The sequence below is a fragment of the Gopherus flavomarginatus genome, chromosome 9, assembly GCF_025201925.1.
Source record: "Gopherus flavomarginatus isolate rGopFla2 chromosome 9, rGopFla2.mat.asm, whole genome shotgun sequence".
Lineage (NCBI taxonomy): Eukaryota > Metazoa > Chordata > Testudines > Testudinidae > Gopherus > Gopherus flavomarginatus.
In genome coordinates this window covers 72,981,103-73,005,210 of record NC_066625.1, presented here as the reverse complement: position 1 = coordinate 73,005,210, position 24,108 = coordinate 72,981,103, and the positions used below count along the sequence as shown (strand labels likewise).

At 40.8% G+C, this 24,108-nt stretch overlaps 1 protein-coding gene across 1 annotated transcript in view; it reads left to right on the top strand.

Moving 5' to 3' along the window:
• The first annotated feature begins 12,131 nt into the window (after positions 1-12,131).
• Positions 12,132-24,108, top strand: part of LOC127057667 (NAD(P) transhydrogenase, mitochondrial-like) — a 77,135-nt gene continuing 65,158 nt past the window's right edge. The window contains exons 1-2 of the mRNA XM_050966623.1: positions 12,132-12,230; positions 16,117-16,313. Coding sequence (XP_050822580.1) covers positions 16,175-16,313 — 139 coding nt within the window. The 5' untranslated portion in view covers positions 12,132-12,230; positions 16,117-16,174. The remainder of the gene's footprint in view (positions 12,231-16,116; positions 16,314-24,108) is intronic.

Sequence of the window (24,108 nt, the reverse complement as noted above, 5' to 3'; positions counted from 1 at the left end):
TCTAGTGAAAGAAAAAAAGGTCTGATTTTTTTCCCGTGATATTGAGTATCCTTGGTTTCCATCAAAATCAATCGGAACTGTGGGCAACTTGCACATTTGAAAATCAGGCAGAAGTTTGGATGCAGCTCTTCAAGGTTACGGAAGATACTTTTTCAACCTTTTGGAATTTCTCAGGCAGCCACCCACTCTTCTTCCAAAATGCATATACAAAACTGTTATATAAGATATGTTTCAAAGAGCTTTTTCATTTATATTAGCTTTTGTTATATTTAACAATGGGTTTCTATGTACCTTACCTACCTTCAAAGCAAACAATTAATAGGACTCCTCTCCTCAATGGGCAGGAAGTATAGCTATCCCTCTATCACCCACCAGAATCCATAAACTAAGGTCAGGCAAATTCCTGGTAAGGAACATGAACCTTGCACTGAAGGTCAGCAAACTCGCACTCTAATAATCACCTAAGTTTCACAGCTGAAAGGCTTTCCGCCTCTGTTATCAAGTGCAAAACTGGGCACAGTCAACCAGAATGCCTTAGCTAATCTTAGTCATCATCACAATGCATAGAGAGAGGGGCTTTCTCTCAGCTTGGACCAAAACCCAGTTAGAAATTATTTGACTCATTTTTCCATCTGCCCTCCCTGAAGTCTATTAAAGTAACTGAAAAAAATAACAAACTTTCACGTCAGTCAATTTTGACTTAAAAAAAAGTTTGCTGAAGTGGGACCCTAACCCATCTAAGTTACTCTTTCGAAGCACGTAGGCTGTTGATATTGGCTCCACTATTGACTGGGGAGATAGGTCAACCTGCTGGAAAAGGCCAAACCAACCTCTCCTAACACCACGTATAGGGTAGGGAGTAGCAGAGGAGCTTGAAGAGAAGGAAAGGATGTTGTCTCCCACACAGCACAGCTCTCAATCCTGGAGCTGACCCTCTACCCTACTGGGGCTAGATGTCCCCTCTGAATCCTTCCCACACCATCAGACATTGCTTACGGCACAAAAAAGGTTCTGCCATCCCTGACTGTCATGCTGTTTGCTGGAATAGCTACCTTGTTATGTTTCTGTAACTTAACTGTTTTATGAGGCTAGATTGTTGGCCTATCAATCAAGCCCCAGTGTGGAGGACCAGTGGACTGCCTTTCATCTGGTATCTACCCTTTGACCTGTTCAGTTCAGGTCAGACTGGTAGTTAAAACTCCTGCTGCAATAGTGCTTGGGGACATTGGAACACCCACACCCTCCCATTGTGTCAAGGTGCAGTATCCAGGGATGTATCCCATAGTCTGTAAGAACTCATTTTCCCAACCTCATGAGATTGTCTGCTTGAAGAACATAAGAACGGCCATACTGGGTCAGACCACAGGTCCATCCAGACCAGTATTCTGTCTGCCAACAGTGGCCAATGCCAGGTGCCCAGAGGGTAATGATGAAGTGACCTCTCTCCTGCCATCCATCTCCACCCTCTGACAAACAGAGACGAGGGACACCATTCCTTACTCATCCTGGCTAATAGCCATTAATGGACTTAACCTCCATGAATTTATCTAGTTCTCTTTTAAACCATGTTATAGTCCTAGCCTTCACCACCTCCTCAGGCAAGGAGTTCCACGGATTGACAGTACACGGTGTGAAGAAGAACTTCCTTTTATTTGTTTTAAACCTGCTGCCCATTAATTTCATTTGGTGGCTCCTAGTTCTTATATTATGGGAACAAGTAAATAACTTTTCCATATTCACTTTCTCCACACCACTCATGATTTTATATACTCTATCATATCCCCCCCTTAATCTCCTCTTTTCCAAGCTGAAAAGTCCTAGCCTCTTTAATCTCTCTTCATATGGGACCCATTCCAAACGCCTAATCATTTTAGTTGCCCTCTCTGAACCTTTTTTGATGCCAGTATATCTTTTTTGAGATGAAGAGACCACATCTGTATGCAGTATTCAAGATGTGGGCGTACCATGGATTTATATAAGGGCAATAAGATATTCTTTTGTCTTCTTCTCTATTCCATTTTTAATGATTGATTCCTAACATCCTGTTTGCTTTTTTGACTGCTGCTGCACACTGCATGGACATCTTCAGAGAACTATCCACGATGATTCCAAGATCTGTTTCCCGATTAGTTGTAGCTAAATTAGTCCCCATCATATTGTATGTATAGTTGGGGTTATTTTTTCCAGAGTGCATTACTTTACATTTATCCACATTATATTTCATTTGCCATTTTGTTGCAAAATCACTTAGTTTTGTGAGATGTTTTTGAAGTTCTTCACGGTCTGCTTTGGTCTTAACTATCTTGAGCAGTTTAGTATCATCTGCAAAATTTGCCATCTCACTGTTTACCCCTTTCTCCAGATCATTTATGAATAAATTGAATAGGATTGGCCCTAGGACTGACCCTTGTGGAACACCACTAGTTACCCCTCTCCATTCTGAGAATTTACCATTAATTCCTACTCTCTGTTCCCTGTCTTTTAACCAGTTCTCAATCCATGAAAGGACCTTCCCTTTTATCCCATGACAGCTTAATTTACATAAGAGCCTTTGGTGTGGGACCTTGTCAAAGGCTTTCTGGAAATCTATACACTATATCCACTGGATCCCCCTTGTCCACATGTTTGTTAACCCCTTCAGAGAATTCTAATAGATTAGTAAGACATGATTTCCCTTTACAGAAACCATGTTGACTTCTGCCCAACAATTTATGTTCTTCTATGTGTCTGATAATTTTATTCTTTAAGATTGTTTCAACTAATTTGCCTGGTACTGACATTAGACTTACCAGTCTGTAATTGCCAGGATCACCTTTAGAGCCCCTTTTAAATATTGGTGTTACATTAGTTATCTTCCAGTCATTGGGTACAGACGCTGACTTAAAGGACAGGTTTCAAACCATAGTTAATAGCTCCACAATTTCACATTTGAGTTTTTTCAGAACTCTTGGGTGAATGCCATCGGGTCCTAGTGACTTGTTACTGTTAATAGGGGCAGCTCCAGGCCCCAGCACGACAAACGTGTGCTTGGGACGGCAAGCTGCAGGGGGCACTCTGCCAGCGCTGCAAGGGCGGCAGGCAGGCTGCCTTCGGTGGCGTGCCTGCGGAGGGTCCGCTGGTCCCGCGGCTTCGGCAGACCTCCCACAGGCGTGCCTACGGAGGGTCCACTGGTCCCATGGCTTCGGCGGACCTCCCGCAGGCGTGCCTGCGGGAGCTCCACCAAAGCCGCGGGACCAGCGAACTGTCCGCAGGCAAGATGTGGTAGGCAGCCTGTCTGCTGTGCTTGGGGTGGCAAAATTCCTAGAGCCCCCCCCAACTGTTAAGTTTATGAATTAATTACAAAACCTCCTCTAGTGACACTTCAATCTTTGACAATTCCTCAGATTTGTCACTTACAAAAGATGGCTCACGTTTGGGAATCTCCCTAAGATCCTCAGCCGTGAAGACTGAAGCAAAGAATCCATTTACTTTCTCTGCAATGACTTTATTGTCTTTAAGTGCTTCTCTTGTATCTTGATTGTTCAGGGGCTTCACTGGTTGTTTAGCAGGCTTCCTGCTTCTGATGTACTTAAAAAACATTTTGTGGCTATCTTTTTGAGTTTTTGGCTAGCTGTTCTTCAAACTCCTTTTTGGCTTTTCTTGTTACATTTTTACACTTAATTTGGCAGTGTTTATGCTCCTTTCTATTTACCTCACTAGAATTTGACTTCTACTTTTTAAAAGATGCCTTTTTATCTCTCACTGCTTCTTTTACATGGTTAAGCCAAGCCACAGTGGCTCTTTTTTACTTATTTTACTCTGTTTTTAAATTTGGAGTATACATTTAAGTTGAGCCTCTATTATGGTGTCTTTGAGAAGTGTCCATGCAGCTTGCAGGGATTTCATTCTAGTCACTGTGCCTTTTAATTTCTGTTTAACTAACCTCCTCATTTTTGCATAGTTCCCCTTTCTAAAATTAAATGTCAGAAGCAGAAGAACACATTTTCCTCTAAACCCCATGGTATCCCTAGTCACCAGAGACAGATTGTGGGAGGCACCTGTTGTCCCTACTTGTTAAAAGGAATAGGAAAAATCCTTTCTCTTGGTTGCATTTTTGTGTTTGCGGCTAGATAGGGAAGAGAATCGTATCTCTGACACTGGACACTTTTAAGACCAGGTTAGACAAATGCTTGTCAGGGATGATCTAGATAATACTTAGTCCTGCCTTGAGTGCAGGGGACTGGACTAGCTGACCTATCAAGGTCCCTTCCAGTGCCACAATTTTAGGAGTCTATGATTAAATCCCCTTGTCCTCTCCCTTTAGGGTCTCTGGAAAAGACTTCATGGAGAAGGATGTGTGAGTGAGCTGAGGAATAATCTATTTCCCTATTCATGGTCAAATGTTGAAACTAACTTTCGTGTAATCTCACTTGTCTTGTACATGCTTTTAAGACCATTATCTTGCATCATCCCAGTCAGAAAGGATATATTGTAGTTGTGTTTGATAATAAGATACAGTACAAAAGCCATATTATATAAATATTTTATCTAAGTTGTGTTTTATGTGCCTCATATATCTTGGAAAGTGTGGTGTTAATGTGGAATTGGAAAGGGACCCAAATGGAATGCTTTCCAACTATGAGTCAATTCTTATCCAGATCTGAATGTTGCAGTTCTGGTTCACTTCTGTAGGAAAATGTAGTTAGATTGTTGAGTACTGCTATGTGAATGTTATGAATAATGGCCCTAGACAGCACGCTAAGCCAGATGCTATACCACATTAATGAAGCCTAGAAGAGTTCTAGATGCCATAATGTTGTTCTAATACATTAAAATATAGGGTATACAGCAATATATATATACCGGGGTTAGGATTTCACCCATATGCTATAGCAGCATTCCTTAAGTGGATGATCAAGACTCCACTAACTGCACCATTATAATATATAATTATAATGGTTATGTAGAGAGCTGAAGTGTGTCATGGTTTTTAAAAAATATTGACTTTGGAAGGAATGAAAATATTTCAAGAAAGAGAGATCATGTAGAGACTACAATCTTGGAAATAACTGCAAATATTAGATGAGATGATGAAAGTATACAAGTGACTGATTATAATACCAAAGTGTTAATTTCTTATTAAATACTTTTTGTTATTCTTGGAATTACCACCATAGTAATTTTAACGTTAAAATCCAACTGTTTATTAAAGGTTCCTCCAGGCTGTTACTAAGTTAAACTAGGCACTAATAACATAATACAAATAGTTTGATATCATTAAATGTGCCTACTAATTACAATTTTTGAGATCACTCTGTCAGTCAGTAACTCTCATTTTTTTAAAAATTGCTTCTCGGTCCTGAGAGGGAAAGCAGGAGTAAACATTTTACATATAACAGGTCTAATGAAATGCCTGTAGAGAATTCTGCATTTCCATCTTGTGGGATGGTTCCAAAACAAATATCTGAATGGCATTTTCATTCCAACAAAGAATATTTCTCAGGATCCACGCATTCTTTTGGTGTAATAAATCCTGTATTTTGTCATAATTAGCTAAGAGAGATAATTCACTGCCTTAAATGCCATATCTTCTAGAATGGAGATGCTAAACGTCAGCATGTCTGACATATTATTTCAGATAAATGATGTTTATCAATCTGTTTTGGATTTGTAGAAGCCTGCACTGCAATGCTATAGTTTTTATCAATATGAAATTAATATTCTAAGGGAACTCTAAAAGCTCTAAAACTCTAAAAACTCATAACAGTAAAAAGACTTAATCTCTACACCTTACTGCCTGCCTGAAAGACTGTAAATCTATGATTTTCAGCTTCTCAGTCTGTCTTCAAGAGTTTAAAACTTAACAGCGTATTATCTTTTACAGTTGGCATTTCCAACATAATCACTCTATTGTCAGTTAGATTTATTTTTGTATCCAGCAACTGCAGTGTAGTGACTGTATTCTTCATCCAAAGCTCAGTATTGGGAATCTGACTCCCTTATTAGTCCATCTCCTGCTCAAGATGTCTAATAAAAGCACTGTTACTTTTTTAACTTCCAGAGATTAAATGACGGTCAATAATTTCTCCATGATAATGATCTCTTTTGCCAATCTCTAGTAATTGGTGCTAATCCCGTCTCAAAGTTCAGACACAAAGAAGATGGGGACATGTTATTTATCTGCCAGTTAGGGAGTCAAAGATAGTGAAATATTCATGGCCTGATCCCATACAGATCATAATCTAAATTCCTTCTGGCTTTTTGAAGTCTGGTTAAACTTCACGCTCTAGTGCTTCTGTTGTCCACATTTCAGAAGACATATATAACTACCCAGATAAGTAACTTTGAGAAAATACATGCTTGTAAATTGCATTAAATCAAAAATTAAAGTCAAGTCCTGGCACTCAGACTCAAGCTCTCAATTAAAGTGCTGGGTCATGTTGTTTTGAATATTAGACTACATCAGTGGCTCTCAAAGTTTTGTACTGGTGACCCCTTTCACACAGCAAGCCTCTGAGTGCAATCCTCCCTTATGAATTAAACACACTTTTTTATATATTTAGCACCATTATAAATGCTGGAAGCAAAGTGGGGCTTGGGGTGGAGGCTGACAGCTCGCGATCCCCCATGTAATAACCTCATGACCCCTTGAGGGGTCCCGACCCCCAGTTTGTAAACCCCTGGACTACATATTTAACTATAAATTTCTGATCAGGTTGTGTACATTCTGTTATGGTATTTAATCTGATTCCAACTATTGGGGCTTTGTATGGACTTTCTGTCTGATTTGAGTACGGCTCTAGAATGTGACACATACTGACAAGGGGCTTATATATTTGTTACTGTTTTCATTCAGTGATAGGTTTCCTTATTCATTTATTATTTTCAATTTTAAAATAGCTTTTTTTAACCCTTGCTGCTGTATGAAAACTTAAAATTGCCTCCATAAAAAAAATCCACGGTAACAAATGTCCCTTGCCACCCAAAGCAGCTAGGTAGGATTGATGAAAGCCCAGCAATGTTTCATACTCCAGAAACAGAACTACATCTAGTGCGCCTTAGTCCACCACCAAAGCCAGCAATCTCAAAATACTTGCAAAGGAAGTGTTTTACTGCATTCCCTGAAAGTAGCCAAGTCTGGTCTTTGTAGGGTTACTAGATAGCAACTGTGAAAAGATGGGATTGGCCCTTGAAAAATGAGACATCTGGTCACCCTAGGTCTCTGTCAGGCAAAGTTGAGGTAGTGAGGTCTAGATTATTAAGAGCCCTGTGGAACATGCTTTGCTACAAGCCCCCTCTTTTTTCCTTAATGTGGCAGTGTGATGGTTAGGAAGAGCTTGCCACTGAATTCCAAGATGGCCTCCAAATGCAATAGCAAGAACTGATTAATTAATAAATCTCAGTTTGAGAAACAAATGACAATTAGCAGACTCTACCTCTCTTAATTGGGATTTTACAATGCCACCCATCACCATAGTATCCAAGTGTCTTCTATGAAAAATCAATAGCAATAGTGAAGTGTCCAGTGGATTTAATGGAGTTTCTAGAACTTCTCTCTTCTGGGGATAAAAAATTTGCCTGGGGTTTGAATTTGGGGTTTTATATTTTTTTTTTAAATTAAGTTCCTCCTTTTTCATCTTAAGGGGCTTATTGGGTCGCAAGGGGTGTCAGTGAATGTGAATGTCATTCTTCTGGTGGAGAGGCTTTGTCAAAGAGGAAGGTTTTGCAGTTTTCTAAGGACCTCAGGGTGAGAGGCACTTCAGGAACTGATGTTTCATAAACAACTCATTTGTCATCGTCCCAGCCTTAAGTCAAAAAGCTGGGAGGCCACATTTAAATCAGAGAGTGCAGTACACAGATAGTTGTATGGGACATTATTATTTATGCAGAAGACCTGAATTAATCATTAGTATGCTGTAAAGCCAAACTCTATTCTTCTTCTTGATCCATCTATAATAAAATTGCTATGCCATGAGCAGAACACATAAGGATGATTTGTGTTCTGCCCTTTGATCTGTGACATTGTTTGAATCTAGCAGTCTAAAAATTAGAGAGAGTTTTACAGCTTTCAGATTCATGTTGCTTACCTTGTTCTGTTTACAGCAATGCAATAAGGTTTATTGTGTTATTAACACAGTCATATAAAACATATACATTTAGATTAATGCAATATGGACACTTAAATAATTGTGAAGAAAAAATTATACATAGTATTTGTAAAGTGCTACATGTCAAATACTAATAAAATGAGCCTTCCAATACCCCTCCACTTAACAGATGGGGAAGCGGAGATGTAGAAATTTTTAAGGTCAACATTTTGCAAAGTATCCACTGATTTTTGATGTCTCAGTTTGTGATGCTTTGGGCCTGATTTTCAGAGGTGCTGGTTATCCAGTTCCAGATTAAATCAATGGGAGCTGCAGGTGCCCATCAACCCTCACTGATTGCTAACTTGCATCTTGTTTCTAATCTTCCATTTTGGGAAAGTTGCTGAGGAAGGTTGTAGCATGGATACAGGGCAGAGACTGCAGTGGTGGCCTCCAGGCAATAGAGGATAAAATGTCCATGCTGATTCTTTTAGCTCTATGAGCAGCTTTGGTACCACTGACCATTAGGTGGTTTTGACATATGTGTGGTCCTGTGACATCCTGTGTAGACCCCGACACTGTGAAAGCCAAGAAGGAGTTAATTGATGGACCACACTGCTGTCCCTTCAGCTGCAACTAAGGGGCCAATTAACAACAGCTGGCATAAGCAGCTGCCACTCAGACAGAATAGGGCTGCTGCCAGAGGGGCTGAAAGTGGCCTCAGGGAAGCTCCACAGTAGCTGGCTGTGAAGAAGATGCCCCTGGAGACAGAACTCCAGAGCAGAAATAGTGGAGTCCACAGCTTGGTGAGAGATGTGTACAAGTCACAGAAAGGTAGGAGTAGCTCAGGGAAACAGTGAAGGATTGTAAGGAGCGGTGCTTACCTGCCTAACATGGGGTCAATGGGCTGGACCCCAGAGCAGAGGATGGGCCTGGCCCGGCTTCCCCTATTTCCCCAGCAAGAAGGGAAACACAAGCCTCAACACTAGAAGAGGCAGAGAGACTGCCGAGCCAAAGACATGGCATAAAGGCCATTAGATATTACCTATTTCTTTTTTTACTTTTTTGTTTCCTAGGGAAGGGACAAAACTGAAAAGTGACCTGGCTGGAGTGCTAGGCCATGGAAACTGCAAACAGCTACAGCATCAGATGACAGACAACAGAGTGGTGAAGAACCCCTGCTACATCCTGTCCTAGCAGGAGGAGATGCTCTGGCGGTGAGTTCACCTTGAGACAGGTCCCTAACAAGGATGGATTAAATAGCTGTTCTCTTTCCATTGTGATACATCCAAAAGGCACTTTAGGGCAATTTTTCATCTCTCCTAAGGGTGCTGTTTTGTAGGTTGTCACAGGGTTCTGTCCTCTTTCCCTGTTAAATGTGTATGGATGAGAGCTAGCTTGCTAAAGCTCAGTCACAGGAAGATACTGGTAATGCTGATCAATTGAGGGAAACAACCAGAAGAACGGGTGAAGAATGACCCCTTGGTTGAAGGAGTGAAGCTGCCATTTGTGATACGGTTCCCAATTTAGGCATCTTGTTAGACCCTAAGATGTTCTGGATGCCTAAATAACAGATGTGGCCAATACCCCTTTAGAAATCCTCATAAAAACATCCAAGATGTGAGAATTTTAATATAAATCAAAATGCACAAGTACTGCACCGGCAGATTTACAGTATTACATTTCAGTACATTATTTGAGACAACATGGAAAAGGAACGCATTACATCATGACTGTTTTGGAAATTGATGTGTAAAGCACACAGTTATTGCTTCTCTGTTTTTAACAGAGCTGTATCATCACCATAACCACAAGAAAGACAAACTGCTTGCAGCAATTTAGGATTTTCTGACATTACCATTGGCTATCGGGAGAACTGACTCTCTACATTAATAACATCTAGAAAGGGCCCTGTAACTGTGGAATAGCAGGTCCTTTAGCATGTGAATGCTGTCATGCTCAGACTTAAATGAAACTTGAAAAATTGACTTGTTTATTTCCATACATATTGTGTACATCAGATCAGATTCCAGAAATGTGATTGTATAGTTTTATGCCGGATGTGGTTACACTTGTAATAATGTATTATTAATTTGTCCTTGGTAAAGTTTAAGAAGCTTTGACCAAATGTTAGAAAAGAAAACAAATCTGAAGTTTTAACTCGTGGACTAAGAATTCCATTTCCACTGTAAACCAGACTGGATTTTACCACTTCCCTTCCAGGAAGGGCTATGTTCCCACCTTCTGTAAAGATCAGTGCCTTCAAGAATTTTTTTTTTTATTTTAGAATCATGCTATCCATGCACAGTACCCTAATGCAGACGTAATGTTGTCTAATTCAGTTGTTTCCCCATAATGTCAATATTCTGTTTTCTCCTGGTTGTTTAAAATGTAGCCCCAGGCCTTATTTTACTTCACATTATTCAAACTGTGCTCTGGAAGGCAGAATCACTAATTTCTTTTTGGGCTTTCCTATGAAGCTCAGCACTATAGTATCTGAGAGCTTCACAAATATTAATGATTTTATATTCACAACATCCTGGTGAGATGATGGGGATATTATTATCTCAATTTTACAGACGAGGAACTGAGACACAAAGATATTAAGATCCAAAGTGTCCAGTAATTTTGGGTTCCCAATTTGAGATGCCTAAGGCCTGATTTTTCAGAGAACTTAGCAGTTTATACCACTTCATCTCTTCAGAGCACAGTTCCTTTTGACCCAAGTTGCAATTGTGCATGTACAGCACCAGATGTAATGCAAATCAAACACCAAGTGTCTCAGATTGGGCACCTAGAAAATGAGGAACACATTGGGAAGGGAAGGAAATTCTGGGAATGTCGTGAGCATCCTGCTCCTGACTGACTCATCACCACATTGAGATGAATGATTTTAGAATTCTCTGCAGGAGTCTAGTGTTCACAAAAGTGATAAAACAGCAGGTCTGGCATTCTAGGGTATTTCACTAATCATTTAAACTGCTCAGCAAGAGAAAATCAACAGGCTCAGGAAATCTAGCAGCAGTGGTGAGGGGGGATAGAAGGAGTTAGAAGGAGGGATAACTCAGTGTGGAAATGTGGGGCAGTGCTAAGTCAGGAAGAGTAAGCAGAAGTACTAGAGGTTGAATGCAAAGGACTCATTATTGGATGAACTTGGTCTATAACCCCTATGTACTGTGCAATAATTGCATAAAATAACTCTTTCTACATGAGGCCCAAGTGAATTCAGGAATAGCCCAGGGGTGAAGCTTGTTTTTCTCCCAGAGATGGACGCATTTCACTTGATGAGGGAAGTGATCTCTTTGTATAGTTTGTAATCAGTATAAGTAAAGTTTTGAGTGCTATGAGAATTTTGCTGGAATGTTGCTGCCCTTAGAAAAACACAGGAATGTTCTGCAAAAACAGTACAAAACATTATATCTTATATCGGCTGGAAGAACCTCAAAGCATTCACAACATCTATTGCAAAAGAAAATGTCAATGTGATTGGCGATTAAAGTAGTGTGAAACAAGAGGAAGAGCTTTCCCTGCCACTGCTAAGGAGAGTTTCTATGGGGAAAAGCTCTGCTCCCCCAAGCCAGGGAAAGGAGAGGGAGCTCCACTTCCACTCACCCTTACTGTAGCCCCAGGTCTGATTGCGTCTTACAGGTTGACTCTCCGTTGAACAAAAGGAAAAGAGGTAAGACAGACAAAGCGAAACAACTGCTACAAGCCAACATCATGGTGGCAGGGAGCTCGCAAAACAATGTATTTATTTTCCCAATAAGTTAGGTCCTGGGGCAGAGGGACCATTGCATGTAAGTACCGGAGGCTACTGCCCCCTACTGGGCTTACCAGGACAGTGCAATGGGGCTGGGTACTAGGTTAGTTATTGCAGGCTGAAGTCTCCAACTGTTGCAGGGAGGTTTGCAAATGTCAGGGCTATAGGCAGGCTGCCAGGAACCCCTCTGTGTGTTTTGCTGTGAGAGTCTTCATGTTGCCAGTGCCAAATTTAACATGCCTTCAGATCACATGGTGCCTATTTATAGACCATAGAAATGTACTTGTGCCCACAGCCAGTGAGCTGCTGGTGTGAAGGTCACTGACTGACTGTCAGCTTCCCTCCTGGCCCGTCCTTTGTATCTCATGGGGGGCAGAGCTCACTCCTAAGGACACCAATCTCAGGTTAGTCTTACCTTAGTCCTCCTCTTCTTTCTTCAGCATGTCCCACTTGCCTTTCCAGGCTCTGCTAGTACACTGTCAACTCTTTTTTCATGGGGGAAAAGGGTCTTACCCCTGCTGGTGCCCTTCTTCAAAGGGCAGGACTGCTGTGTCAGTGCGAACGAGATTTTAAATGTCTCCCTCAAACACACAGCATAATCCTTCAGCCCAAGAGCAGGGTGTGTCTGTCTCTCTTTAAAACTACTCCCTAAATGAAGGAATCCCCTTCCCAGTGAGTGAGATGTGGCAAGGCTGCCCTACCTTGCAAAATCAGGGGTCACAATGCAATCTACTAGGGCATGAACATAAGGTTTCTACACACTGGGCCTGTGTTGGATCCAAGTTATGCTGGTGCAAATCAGGAGAACCATCACTGAAATGAATGGTGCAAACCTGCAGTAAAGGAAATCATGATCAGGCCTCTTAAACTAATCCGAGATAGGCTTATAAATCTCCCACAGACGTTAAGGCTGCAACAGAAAAGTTGTGGGAGACCTTTTGGGGGGTTTTCATGTAAGGATGTTAACACCGAGGAACTGCAGATATCAGCATTCTGCTGAAAATGTAAACATAAAATAGGTAACTAACTCTGCCACATCAAGCAGCTTAGTGTTAAACAGAAAAACTGTTGGAAAAGCTTTGCCCAAACTTTCAGAACAATCAGGCTGTATTTCCTTCAGCCTTATGAATCAGTGTTGTCTGGTTATCATGCTATTGTAGGGGAGGGTAAATCCAAAATCTATAGCTGAATTTGACCGAACATTAATATTTTTCTTTTTGTCATGCGGAGCTGAATGTAGGTAATATGTGGGTACCAAATGTGTTGTGTGCCAAATCTTGAGTTTTGCAGATTCTTACTAGGTCAGTAGTTCCCTATCCCTACAGGGGTGAAGCATGAAGAGGCCTGTCAGTGCAGGATTTGTCCCTTATCTATAAGCAGTTGGATTTTTTTGTTAGGTTGTTTTTTGTGATTATTATTATTAATAACAATAATTATTAGTATTATTTATTTATTTGTATCTGGAAAAGGAGAAATAGGTCTTTGTTCTGATTGTTTGAGGAAGTTTATTTCCAGGATAAATAAGTAGGAAATAGAAATTCTGTTAGTTTGGTAGATTAATATAGTCAGAGATTCAACATGGGTCAAGAGGTCTGATGTAAAGGGATGGGAGCCAGGAAACCCTGTATTCTAATCCCTGCTTTAGTGCTGTCTCTCTTTGTGGCCTTATCCGAAGTATTTTAGCATCTCTGCCTCAGTGAACCCACATGTAAAATGGACATAATGCTTACTGCAGAAGTGTTGTGAGAACTAACCAGTTAATGTTTTTTATAGTGCTTTAAAAATGTAGAGCTCTGTGTAAGCACTAAGCAGAGGTTGGCCCAAGATATAAAATTGAGATGCCAATTTATATTTCCAATGTGTTCAGCTCCAAGATTTTGGTTTGTAAATCTTGAAATAAATAATGTATTGTGCTGGTTTATGGAATCAGTGTTATAGCTGCTAATTGTAATGTCTTTTTGCTTATTTAGTGACCTCAGAAGAAGGATATTTTGAAAAAATAAGCTTTAATACATGATTTATGTATAATTTACCAAAAAACAAATTTTGGAACCATATATTTTGATAATGAACTACACTTAGTCTATGACATATGTATATAGCTCTGCTCACAGTTAAGCCACCTTTGGAAAATAGATTTGCCTAGTGGTATGTGTGTGTATGAACAAATGGTCCAGCATAATGCAGTTATCATTTAAGGAGTTGCTAAGTTTTTAACTCTGAATTTTCAGGCTGGTGGGTGTGGGTTATGTGGTTAATTAATCTTAACAATTAACATGATTTTTCCATGTAATTGCATACAGAATGTGCTAGTGGTACAAGAAGTAGTAATTACTGTACAGTAACCGCTTCTTTCAATGTTTTTTTCATTACTGAAAGCTGCTGGCCTGCATTATGGACTAATGTCCTGTACAATTTAATTTAATTTAATTTAATTTCAGCCTGACTGAACTCTGTAAACCACTGGAGAAACAGAAGCGTATAATGGAAACACATCCATATCCCATTCTTAACAGCATTAAAGATCAGTACTGAAAGACACAAAGCCCTTCACTTCCCTGCGCCCTGTTGAAGTGGAATGAAAAAGGGCCAGCAGGGGAGATTGGGGGTGTGTTGCGGGGGGAAGAATGTTTCTCTAAAGCTATTGTCCAATAAGAAGAAAAGGGACTGAAATTCTTTAGAACCTAGTGCTATGTTTTGGGATGCATTGACTAGATTGCTTGCTGGTTGAGAATGATTAGTCTGGAGCTGGAGTGAGAAAGGTAAAGCTCAGGGCATTTACTCATATGTCAATCTAGTGTAGATGTCTAAAGTAAAGCCACAATTCAGATGGGGGAGCTGTGATGGAATGGTGTTCTTCCTTTTTTTCCCATCCCCAGAAAATTCAGTGTTGGTAACTCTAGCCATTTTACTGTAAGTTGCACAATATTTGTTCTTGTCTCAGCTCCAGGAGTCACGTAAATACATGAGAATCTCAGCTTTTATTTAAAAAGAGATTCTAACCCTCCTGGCTGCAGACAAAAGCTTGAAAATGTGACATGCAAGGGCCCCCAAACCAGTAGGCAAATAAAAGGAACATAAATGTATTATTCGGAAAAAAAAATCTTCTGATTTTTTTTTTCAGGTTAATCTCATGATTTTGGGGCTGACTCATGATTTTTTGATTGCCTGGGGTTGGCCAGCAATGCTCTCTCATGCCGTCAATGAAGGAAAGCATCCTCCCCATAATCTCTCATCCAGAGATGGGTCAGGTTCAAGGGTGAGACTGGACTGGAGCATTTGGGACAGAGAACATAGAATATTGAATGTTATGTTGTGGTGATCAGGAATTCTGGGATTGCAGGTGTGTGCTCTGAGTTTCTAGCAATGTACCACCACCTGCACTTCCTATTTTGAACCTGACTCTTTGCCCTGCTCTTAAGTTTGCCCAGCATAGAATTCTAATGACACCTACAAATCTTACTGTTTGCAGTAACTGTGTACCTGGGGTTTGTTTTCCTTTCTGACAGCTACCAAATAAAGTAAAACCGAAGATATTTGCTTTTAAACTGATTTAAACGACCCAGATAAAAATGTCATTGTAAGACCGATGAACACGTGTGAGTGTAATATATGACGTATACCATATGCAACCATGATGTCAGTAGACTGGTGTTTGGAGGCAAATGAGTTTTAAAGAGACCGCAGTGATCTATGGACAGTGCAGCAAGGACCCTTTGCCAGCTATGTTCTAACTTCTATTATTGAGACTTTATTTTCATGTAGTACTATGTGGTATGAGTATGGAACTCATTGTTTCACTTTACTATTATGTCTCTCAGAAATTCAATCAGTGAGCAGTCCTCAATGAAAAGCAGAAACTTCTTCAGTATGAGCAGGTTGTTCCTTTGCACATACCAGTCTGGTGGTGTAAGATTTTTTTTTTTTTGAGTAGTCTGAGTAAACTCCTGTTGGAAATAAAGTAATTATACTGGATTGCGGAATTAAACGTCAGAACAATCTAGTGCAAGCTTGTGCCCAATTTGTTTGTAATTTTGAACGTAGCTCTAGTCTGGCTGGTTCAGTGACCTGGCAAAGCGCCTAGGCAAGTCATCAGCTTTCAATTCCACATGCATCACCTGATGCAAAGGCCTTGTACTCAGTCATTCTACAGTAATATTAATCACTCAGTAATATTGCTGAGTTTTCTTCTTGCCCCTAACATGGGGTGACCTTTTAAACATAAAACTATACAGATTTGAGCCGGGTTAATCAAGCAACTTGGTTTCAATACAGCTTTTATATCTACAGGGCAACCGGACCAACATCAAGGGCACAGAGGAGTGTTCTGTCCCCAGGATTTGCTGGGATGGCTGGTCTAGTGCGATGCATCACCAGTTGCTCAGTGCCCTTGCTTCACAGTATAAATTCTAGGACACTGCAGCCAGCAATTGGACAACGTTCTTTTAGAACTTTCCAAATCTTATGGAATCAACAGACACCAAAAGGTACAATATGTATTTGATTTGACTGTATGTAAATGCTGAAGTTTTATTTTCAAATGGATCATAATGTTATGGAGGCTTATTTTCTGTTACAGAGGTCGTCTGGAGGCCAATGTCATGTATAACAGAAAAATCTCTACAAGCATTAAACTTTGAGTCAATGTTCACATACTCCACGTGGTTAATTAGATAAGTTAATTTCTTTGAGGTTTTTGTAAAACCAATGATTTGCATTGGTAAAAATACACTATATTTCATTCACTCAGATGTTGAACTGGCCCTTAATTTGAAAAGAGGTTGCTCTATTTTTTTATTAATAGAAATATACAGGGTCAGTCTCTGTCCTCAGCTACATTGACATACACCAGTACAAAAGGGAGAAGAATTTGATCTATTATGAGGCAGAAGTAAGTTTAGGCTCAAGAGCTCACTGAGCTTCAGAACAATTTTAAAAATTGTGGAAATTCAGATATCTGCTGCCAATACTGTAGTTAAGTGACCACTGTACAGAATAATATTTGGGTTAATTTTTGAACTCACTGCACTTCCAATGACTTGCCCAGGGAAAATTTTCTAAGTTATCTCTGGCCAGTTGCCAGGTACTGTTATTGCTAAAAATGATGTAAAGGAGCCAGCAGGTAATATTCCTATTGCGCAGGACTCTGTAAACATGGCTTTAGAGTGAAAGACTCACTGTTGAGAAAGGGCTAAATCCTGCTCCCAGGGATAAAACTTCACTGCTGTCAATGCCACAGGATCAAGGCCTGAACAATAATTAAAAAACCCTTTTTATAAATATCTGCAGCAGACAGTTGTGGAGGGAAGTGGGGAGAAGGAATGTGCACCCGTGTGTGTGTGTAGGCTCCATGTTTGTATTTGTACACCTCCATTTGTATGTATATTTTTCCACAGGCAGTTTGAGTTCCTCAGGAGGGTGGAACAGTGGGAGAGTTGGTCTTTTAACAGGACTCTAGTTCCTGGATGGTTGAGAAAGTGTGGCATTTTACCATTTCCAAAGTTCTTCAGGCCCAGAAGAGGGAAAAACCAGTAAAGAAATCATACACACCAGTATTGAGAGATTCTGGTTTATTTGGCTTTATTTAAATACCAGGATTTATACAGATTCCTTCAGAAATCAAATTCATGTCCTAATGATAAGATTATGAAATTAATCTCTAGCATGTTCATTATAATAAAAGACTTGATCAGATGTACTGAACAGGTAACAGAGAAAGGGTGAATCCTTTCTAGTGAGATCCTTGCAACGATTTGGTTTAAGCAACTGGTTCAACAGTTTTAACCATCTAGTAATCTAGGGCTATTGTTACATTGCTTTGTAGCAAGCAAGCTAGTGTGTATTTATTTTACGATATGTCAGGGAAAATTTACCAAATGCTGATCTATTTCCAGAAATGGTGAGGCAACTCTTGATGCCTCACTGATACCAAAAAGTGAACCACAACTGGAATGCTGAAGAACTGGACTAATAGACACGTAACGGGACAGGAAGTATTAACTTCCTGCCTGTCATCGAATAGTCACTACTTTTTTCTTGACTCAGGAAGATTAGGGTTCTCATGGGAATCATAGACTCCTGGATCTTGTGTGTGGTGGTGTGAGTTAATACAGGAGGTATTTATGTGTGTTGCTACTATCGTGGCTGGGTCAGATCACCTCATCCCATGGAAATACCTGACAGAAAAGGTGTAGGTGTAGGAAACATTTCCCTCAAATTATTCGGTTGGGGGCCCTTTTGACCACATTTGAACCATGTTTCCTGACATCCCCTTCCTGCCCAAGGTCTACCATCAGGAGGGTTATCTAGTTTGGAGGGGCTGTGAGGCTATGTTCCCTCTTTCTGGCAGGAAGCAGGTGCATCCCCCATTCACAACTCACTGACCTATGCACATGCTACCTTCTCGCCAACGCTGGCCACGTGAAGAACTATCCATGTCATTTCGAGGAGGTAGATGGTGCCAGAGAGCTGTAGGAGATCCCTGACCTGTATTTGTGTAAAGTAGACAGCAGAGGCATTAGAAATACCATACAGAGGTCACCTGTACTATGTACCATTTTAGCTGTTTTCCTCTATGATTTTATTTTCATAGAATCATAGAAATGTAGGGCTGGAAAGTACTTTGAGAGGTTGTCAAGTCCAGGCCCTGGTACTGAGGCAGGACCAAGTAAACCTAGGCCATCTCTGACAGATGTTTGTCCAACCTGTTCTTAAAAACTTCCAAAAGTGGGGATTCTACAACTTTTCTTGGAAGCCTATTCCAGATCTTAACGCCATTATAGTTAGAAAGTTTTTCCTAATATCTTACTTAAATCTCCACTGATGCAGATTAAGCCCAATACTGTTTGTCCTACCTTCAGGGGCCATGGAGAACAATTGATCCCTGTCTTCTTTTTATAATAGACCTTAACATATTTGAAGCCCTCCTCACCTGTCTTCTTTTCTCAAGACTAAACATGCCTAATTTTTTTTAAACTTTTCTCAAAGTCAGATTTTCTAAACTTGGTATCATTTTAGCTGATCTCCTGTGGACTCTCCAATTTATGCACATCTTTCCTAAATTGTGGTGCCCAGAATTGGACACGGTACTCCAGAGAAGGTGCTGAGTATAGCAGGACACTTTACCTCCAATGTCTTACATAACACTCCTGTTATTACACCCAAGAATATTAGCCTTTTTTGCAACAGCATCACATTGATTCATTCAATTTATGATCCACTATAGCTCCCCATATCCTTTTCAGTAGTTTTACTGCCTAGCCAGTTATTCCCCATTTTGTGGTTGTGCATTTAATTTTTTCTTCCTAAGTGTAGTACTTTGCATTTGTCTTTACTGAATTTCATCTTATTGATTTCAGACCAATTCTCCAATTTGTCAGGGCCCTTTTGAGTTCTAATCTTGTCCTCAGAAGTGCTTGAAACCCCCTCCCAGCTTCATGTCAGCTGCAATTTTTAAAGTCATTAATGAAAATATTGAATAGTACCACACCCAAGACTGATTCTACAGAATCTCACTAGATGTGTGCTCCCATTTTGACCATGAACCATTGAGACCTAATATAAGTATGGCATTTCAACCAGTTTTGCACCCACTTTATAGTAATTTCATCTAGACCACATTTCCCTCATTTGCTTATGGCAATGTCATGTGGGACTGTATCAACAGCCTTAGTAAAATCAAGATATCACATGTGCTGTCTTCCCTGCTATCCACTAGGCCCGTAACCCTGTCAAAGAGAGAAATTGGGTTGGTTTGGCATGATTTGTTTTTGACAAATCCATGCTGGCAATTCCTTATAACCCTTATTATCTTCTAAGTGCTTTGAACTGATTGTTTGATCATTTGTTCCAGTATCTTTCCAAGCATTGAAGTTAAGTTGACTGGTTTATAATTCCCCAGGTCCTCTTTGTTCTCCCTTTTAAAAATATGTACTGTGTTTGCCCTTCTCCGGTCGTCTGGGTCCCCAACTGTTCTCCGTGAGTTCTCAAAGATAATTGCTAACAGTTCCAAGATTGCTTCATTTAGTTCCTTAAGTACCCTACAATGAATTTCATCAGACCCTTCTGATTTGAATACACCTAATTTATCTACATATTCTTTAACCTGTTCTTTTCCTATTTTCCCTTGCATTCCTTCCCCCTTGTTGTTAATATTAATTATATTGAGTATCTGGTCACTATTAACCTTTTTAGTGAAGACTGAAGCAAAATAGGCATTAAACACCTCAGCCATCTTGATGTCATCAGTCATTAGCTCTCCTTTTCCCGCTAAGTAAAACGCCTACGCTTTCTTTCTCTTGCTCCTAATGTATTTAAAGAATCTCTTATTATTGTCTTTGATGACCCTGGCTAGATGTAACTCATTTTGTGCCTTAGCCTTTCTGATTTTGTTCCAACAGGGTTTTGCTATTCTTTTGTACTCCTCCTTAGTAATTCAGTCATGTTTCCACTTTTGTAGGATTTCTTTCTGATTTTTAGGTCACTAAAGAGCTCCTGAGGGAGCCATTTAAGCCTCTTACTATTTTTCCTGTCTTCCCTTCTCATCAGGATAGTTTGCAGTTGTGCCTTTAGTACTGTCTCCTTAAGACACTGCTAGCTCTCCTGAACTCCTTTTTCCCTTAAATTTTCTTCCCCTGACACCTTACCTACCACTCCTCTGTGTTTATTAAAGCCTGCTTTTTGTGAAATCCCTCGTCCTTATAATGCTGCTGTCACTCCTTCCTTTCCTTAGAATCTGTCATGTCATGGTCACTTTCACCCAAATTGCCTTCCACCTTCAGATTCTCTACCAATTCCTTCCTACTGATCAGAATCAAGTTTAAAATGGCTGTCCCCCAGTTACTTCCTCAACTTTCTGAAACAAAACATTGTCCCAAATACATCCCAAGAGCTTACTGGAAATTTTGTGTTTTACTGTATTACTTTGCCAACAGATGTCTGGGTAATTAAAGCCCCCATTATTATCTGGTCTTGTGTTTTGGATATTTCGATTGTTTATTGTAAAAATGCCTCATCCACCTCCACTTCCTGATTTGGTAGTCTATAGTAGAACCCTTCCATGACGTCAACCCTATTTTTACCCCTTTTATCTTCACCCAGAAACTTTTAATTTATTGCAAATCCATTTATTTCCATAAAGCCTTTAATCTGTTGTTTTAAAGAGGAATTTGCAATATGAGAAATTTAAAAACAAATAACATTCATTAGACAACCAAAAAAGAACAAAAATCTCCGTAACTGTCTTTGTCAGCAACTTTCAGGATTCATAGAAGAATAAAAGATCAAATGTATGCAGATGGCCAGCCAGCTTATATAGGAAAATGCTTCCTTCTCTTTCACTTGTATTTTATTTACACAAGGAAAAAAAAAATGCCTGTGAGTTGAGCAGTAAAAGCCCCTCAACATTTCACAGCAAAAGCAGCTTCCTCAAGGGTGGGGAAGTGAGGTGTCACAAAGACTCTCTTTCTGGACACAAAGAGTAGTTTTGTTTTGTTTTTCCTGGAAGGCGAATATATGCTCTTTATTCTTCTGTGTACTGTGTGAACAAATAATATCCACGTTCTGGAATGTTGATCTTGGTGTGAAATTCTCCAGATTCCCATTTCTCTTAGCCCAGATATGTGATCTGGAATCAGTCAGTTCATAAGCTAATACTTGATCCAGTAGTGAAGTTGTACCTCATTCCCCACTGGCCAGGACCTTATGCAGGTACTGATACCTTTGTATAGTGATTGTGAAAACGTAATTGTTCTCATTTGTTAGCATTTTACACCTACTGCTTTGCACACCTGTAAATGCCCACACAAGGTGCAGAGCAGTGGAAAATTAGGTTCTTCTTCGCGAGATGTCCCTGTGGGTGCTCCACTCCAGGTCTTGGTGCGTCCCTTCGGCTTCGCTCGGAGATTTTTACAGCAGTACTGGTACTGGTTGTGCACAGGCAGAACCTGCCCCCCTGCTCTGAGTGTACGTTAATAGTATGTGTGTACGACCGGTCTCAATTCCTTCTCTACTGTCCCCAGCCTGAGATGGAGCTCAGCAGAGAATTAATTCTCTCCCTTGTTCAACCTTTTTACCTCTTAGTTTAGCTTACCGGTATTAGTTAGGTACCCTCTTCTCTTCTTTTCTTTTCTCTTCTCTTCAAAACAGAACACCCCCAAAAAACCTTTTTGTTCCTGTCAGCGCAGCCACTTCCGACATGCCTGGCTCTCCAGGTTTTAAGCGCTGCTCTAACTCTAATGATGCCATCCCTCTTTCAGATGGCCACTCTAAATGTATAAAATGTTTGAGGGACTCCCACATCCCCCAGAAATGTGCCCACTGTAGCAATTTGAAATCCAGGACATGCAAAGACAGGGAGCTGTGGCTAAAACTACTGCTCCTGCAAAAATCTCTTGGATCAGTCTCAGACCTGGGCTCTGATTCTGCTGTACACAGCAGCCCTCCCACTTCAAAGAGACAAAAGAAAACTTCAAAAAAAATTCACTCTCTCACCTGCAAAGGGTATTCTCGGGAAAAATCCTTCTTTGAGTACTGCCTCCCTCCCTGTGCTCCCCCGGCCAAGTACCTCTGATGCGCCGGGCTCCTCTGGCGCTGTGCGAAAACCGCCTGTGGCTGCAGCGGTCGCACTAACCATTAGGCTTCAGGCTTTCAGTTGGCTGCCTCTCACACGGCACCATTCGGCACCGCAGTGAAAGTACTGCCAACACATACTAGCCTGTCTGACCCCCAGCAGGCTCCTCTCACTCTTCCGGCCTCGTCAGCCTTTGAGCTAGCTGGCAGTGACATAATGCTCAGGACACCATGTCATAAACAGATAGCTAAGGGTTAATGTCTCTTTTACCTGTAAAGGGTTAACAAACAGGGAACCAAAAACATCTGACCAGAGGACCAATCAGGAAACAAGATACTTTCAAATCTCGGTGGAGGGAAGACTTTGTTTGTGGTTTTTGGGTTTTGTTTTGTTCTCTCTGAGTCCTGAAAGGGACTGGACATGCAACCAGGTTTCTTGCCAATCTCCCTGCTACAGTCTCTTATATATTCAGAATAGTGAGTATTAAGTAGATTGTTTTCTGTATTTGCAAATGTGTAATTTGCTGGAAGTATTTTAAATTGTATTTTGCTGGGGGGGGGGCTCCTCTCTAGTGTCTATAAGCTGAAAGACCCTGTAACTTTCACCATCTAAATTACAGAAACAACTTTTACTTTTTTTTCTTTCTTTTTATTAAAGGTTTTGCTTTTTAAGACCTGTTTGATTTTTTCCCCTTGTTGAGTCTCAAGGGAATTGAGTCTGTACTTAACAGGGAAGGAGAAGGGTGGAATCCCTTTGTTTTAGATTCATGGAGCTTGAATCTGACTATCTCTCCAGGATAGCCCAGGGAGGGAAAGCCTAAGAAGGAGAGAGAAGGGATTTGAATCACAGTGATCTTCCAGGGTAACCCAGGGAGGGAAAGCCTAGGAGAGGCACTGGTGAGGGAAAGAGTTTACTTTCCTTGTGTTAAGATCCAGGGGGTCTGGGTCTTGGGGGTCCCCAGGGAAGGTTTTGGGGGGACCAGAGTGTATCAGGAACTCCAAGTCCTGATTGGTGGCAGCTATCAGATCTAAGCTGGTAATTAAGCTTAGGGAAATTCATGCTGGTACCCCATCTTTGGGACTCTAAGGTTCAGATTGGGGAAATATACCATGACACACCAGTGCAGAGGAACACCTCCTCACAACAAATTCCTCTTGCTCAGCCCTCCCCTGACAGAGGCACTGAGACACCGCAGTTCACACACTCAAGGGACCTCCTGGTGTCACCTGTCTTGCAGTCACTCCTACTTAACACCTACTTCTCTCTGGACACTCAGGCAAGGTCCGCACAGCTTTCCTCCAGTGATGAGGAATCTGGGCTGCAGGGAGAATTTTTCATCTTATCAGATCTCCTGTCCACAGACCCCAATCAAGAGAGGTCATAGAAAAGCTGCCTCGTCCTACTCCGAGGGCCCTGGATGGCACCACCCATGCCCTTCCCACCACATTGGCAATATTGGGCTCCATGGGCTCCTTATACTCGGGACCACACTCATTATACCACCGCAGCCAGGTGTGAAACTGGCTCGGTACCACCAGCTGATGACCCTGCCACTGACTCCAGACACCAGGCAGCCCTTTCACAACCGCAAGAGCAAGCACAGCCTGCCTCTAACCTGGTAGAATCAGTTGTTCCACCTGATGAAACATTGCTTCCTCCTCCCCCACTGTCTTTGGGTGACTTCTCAAAATTTCAAGACCTGTTTAAAAGAG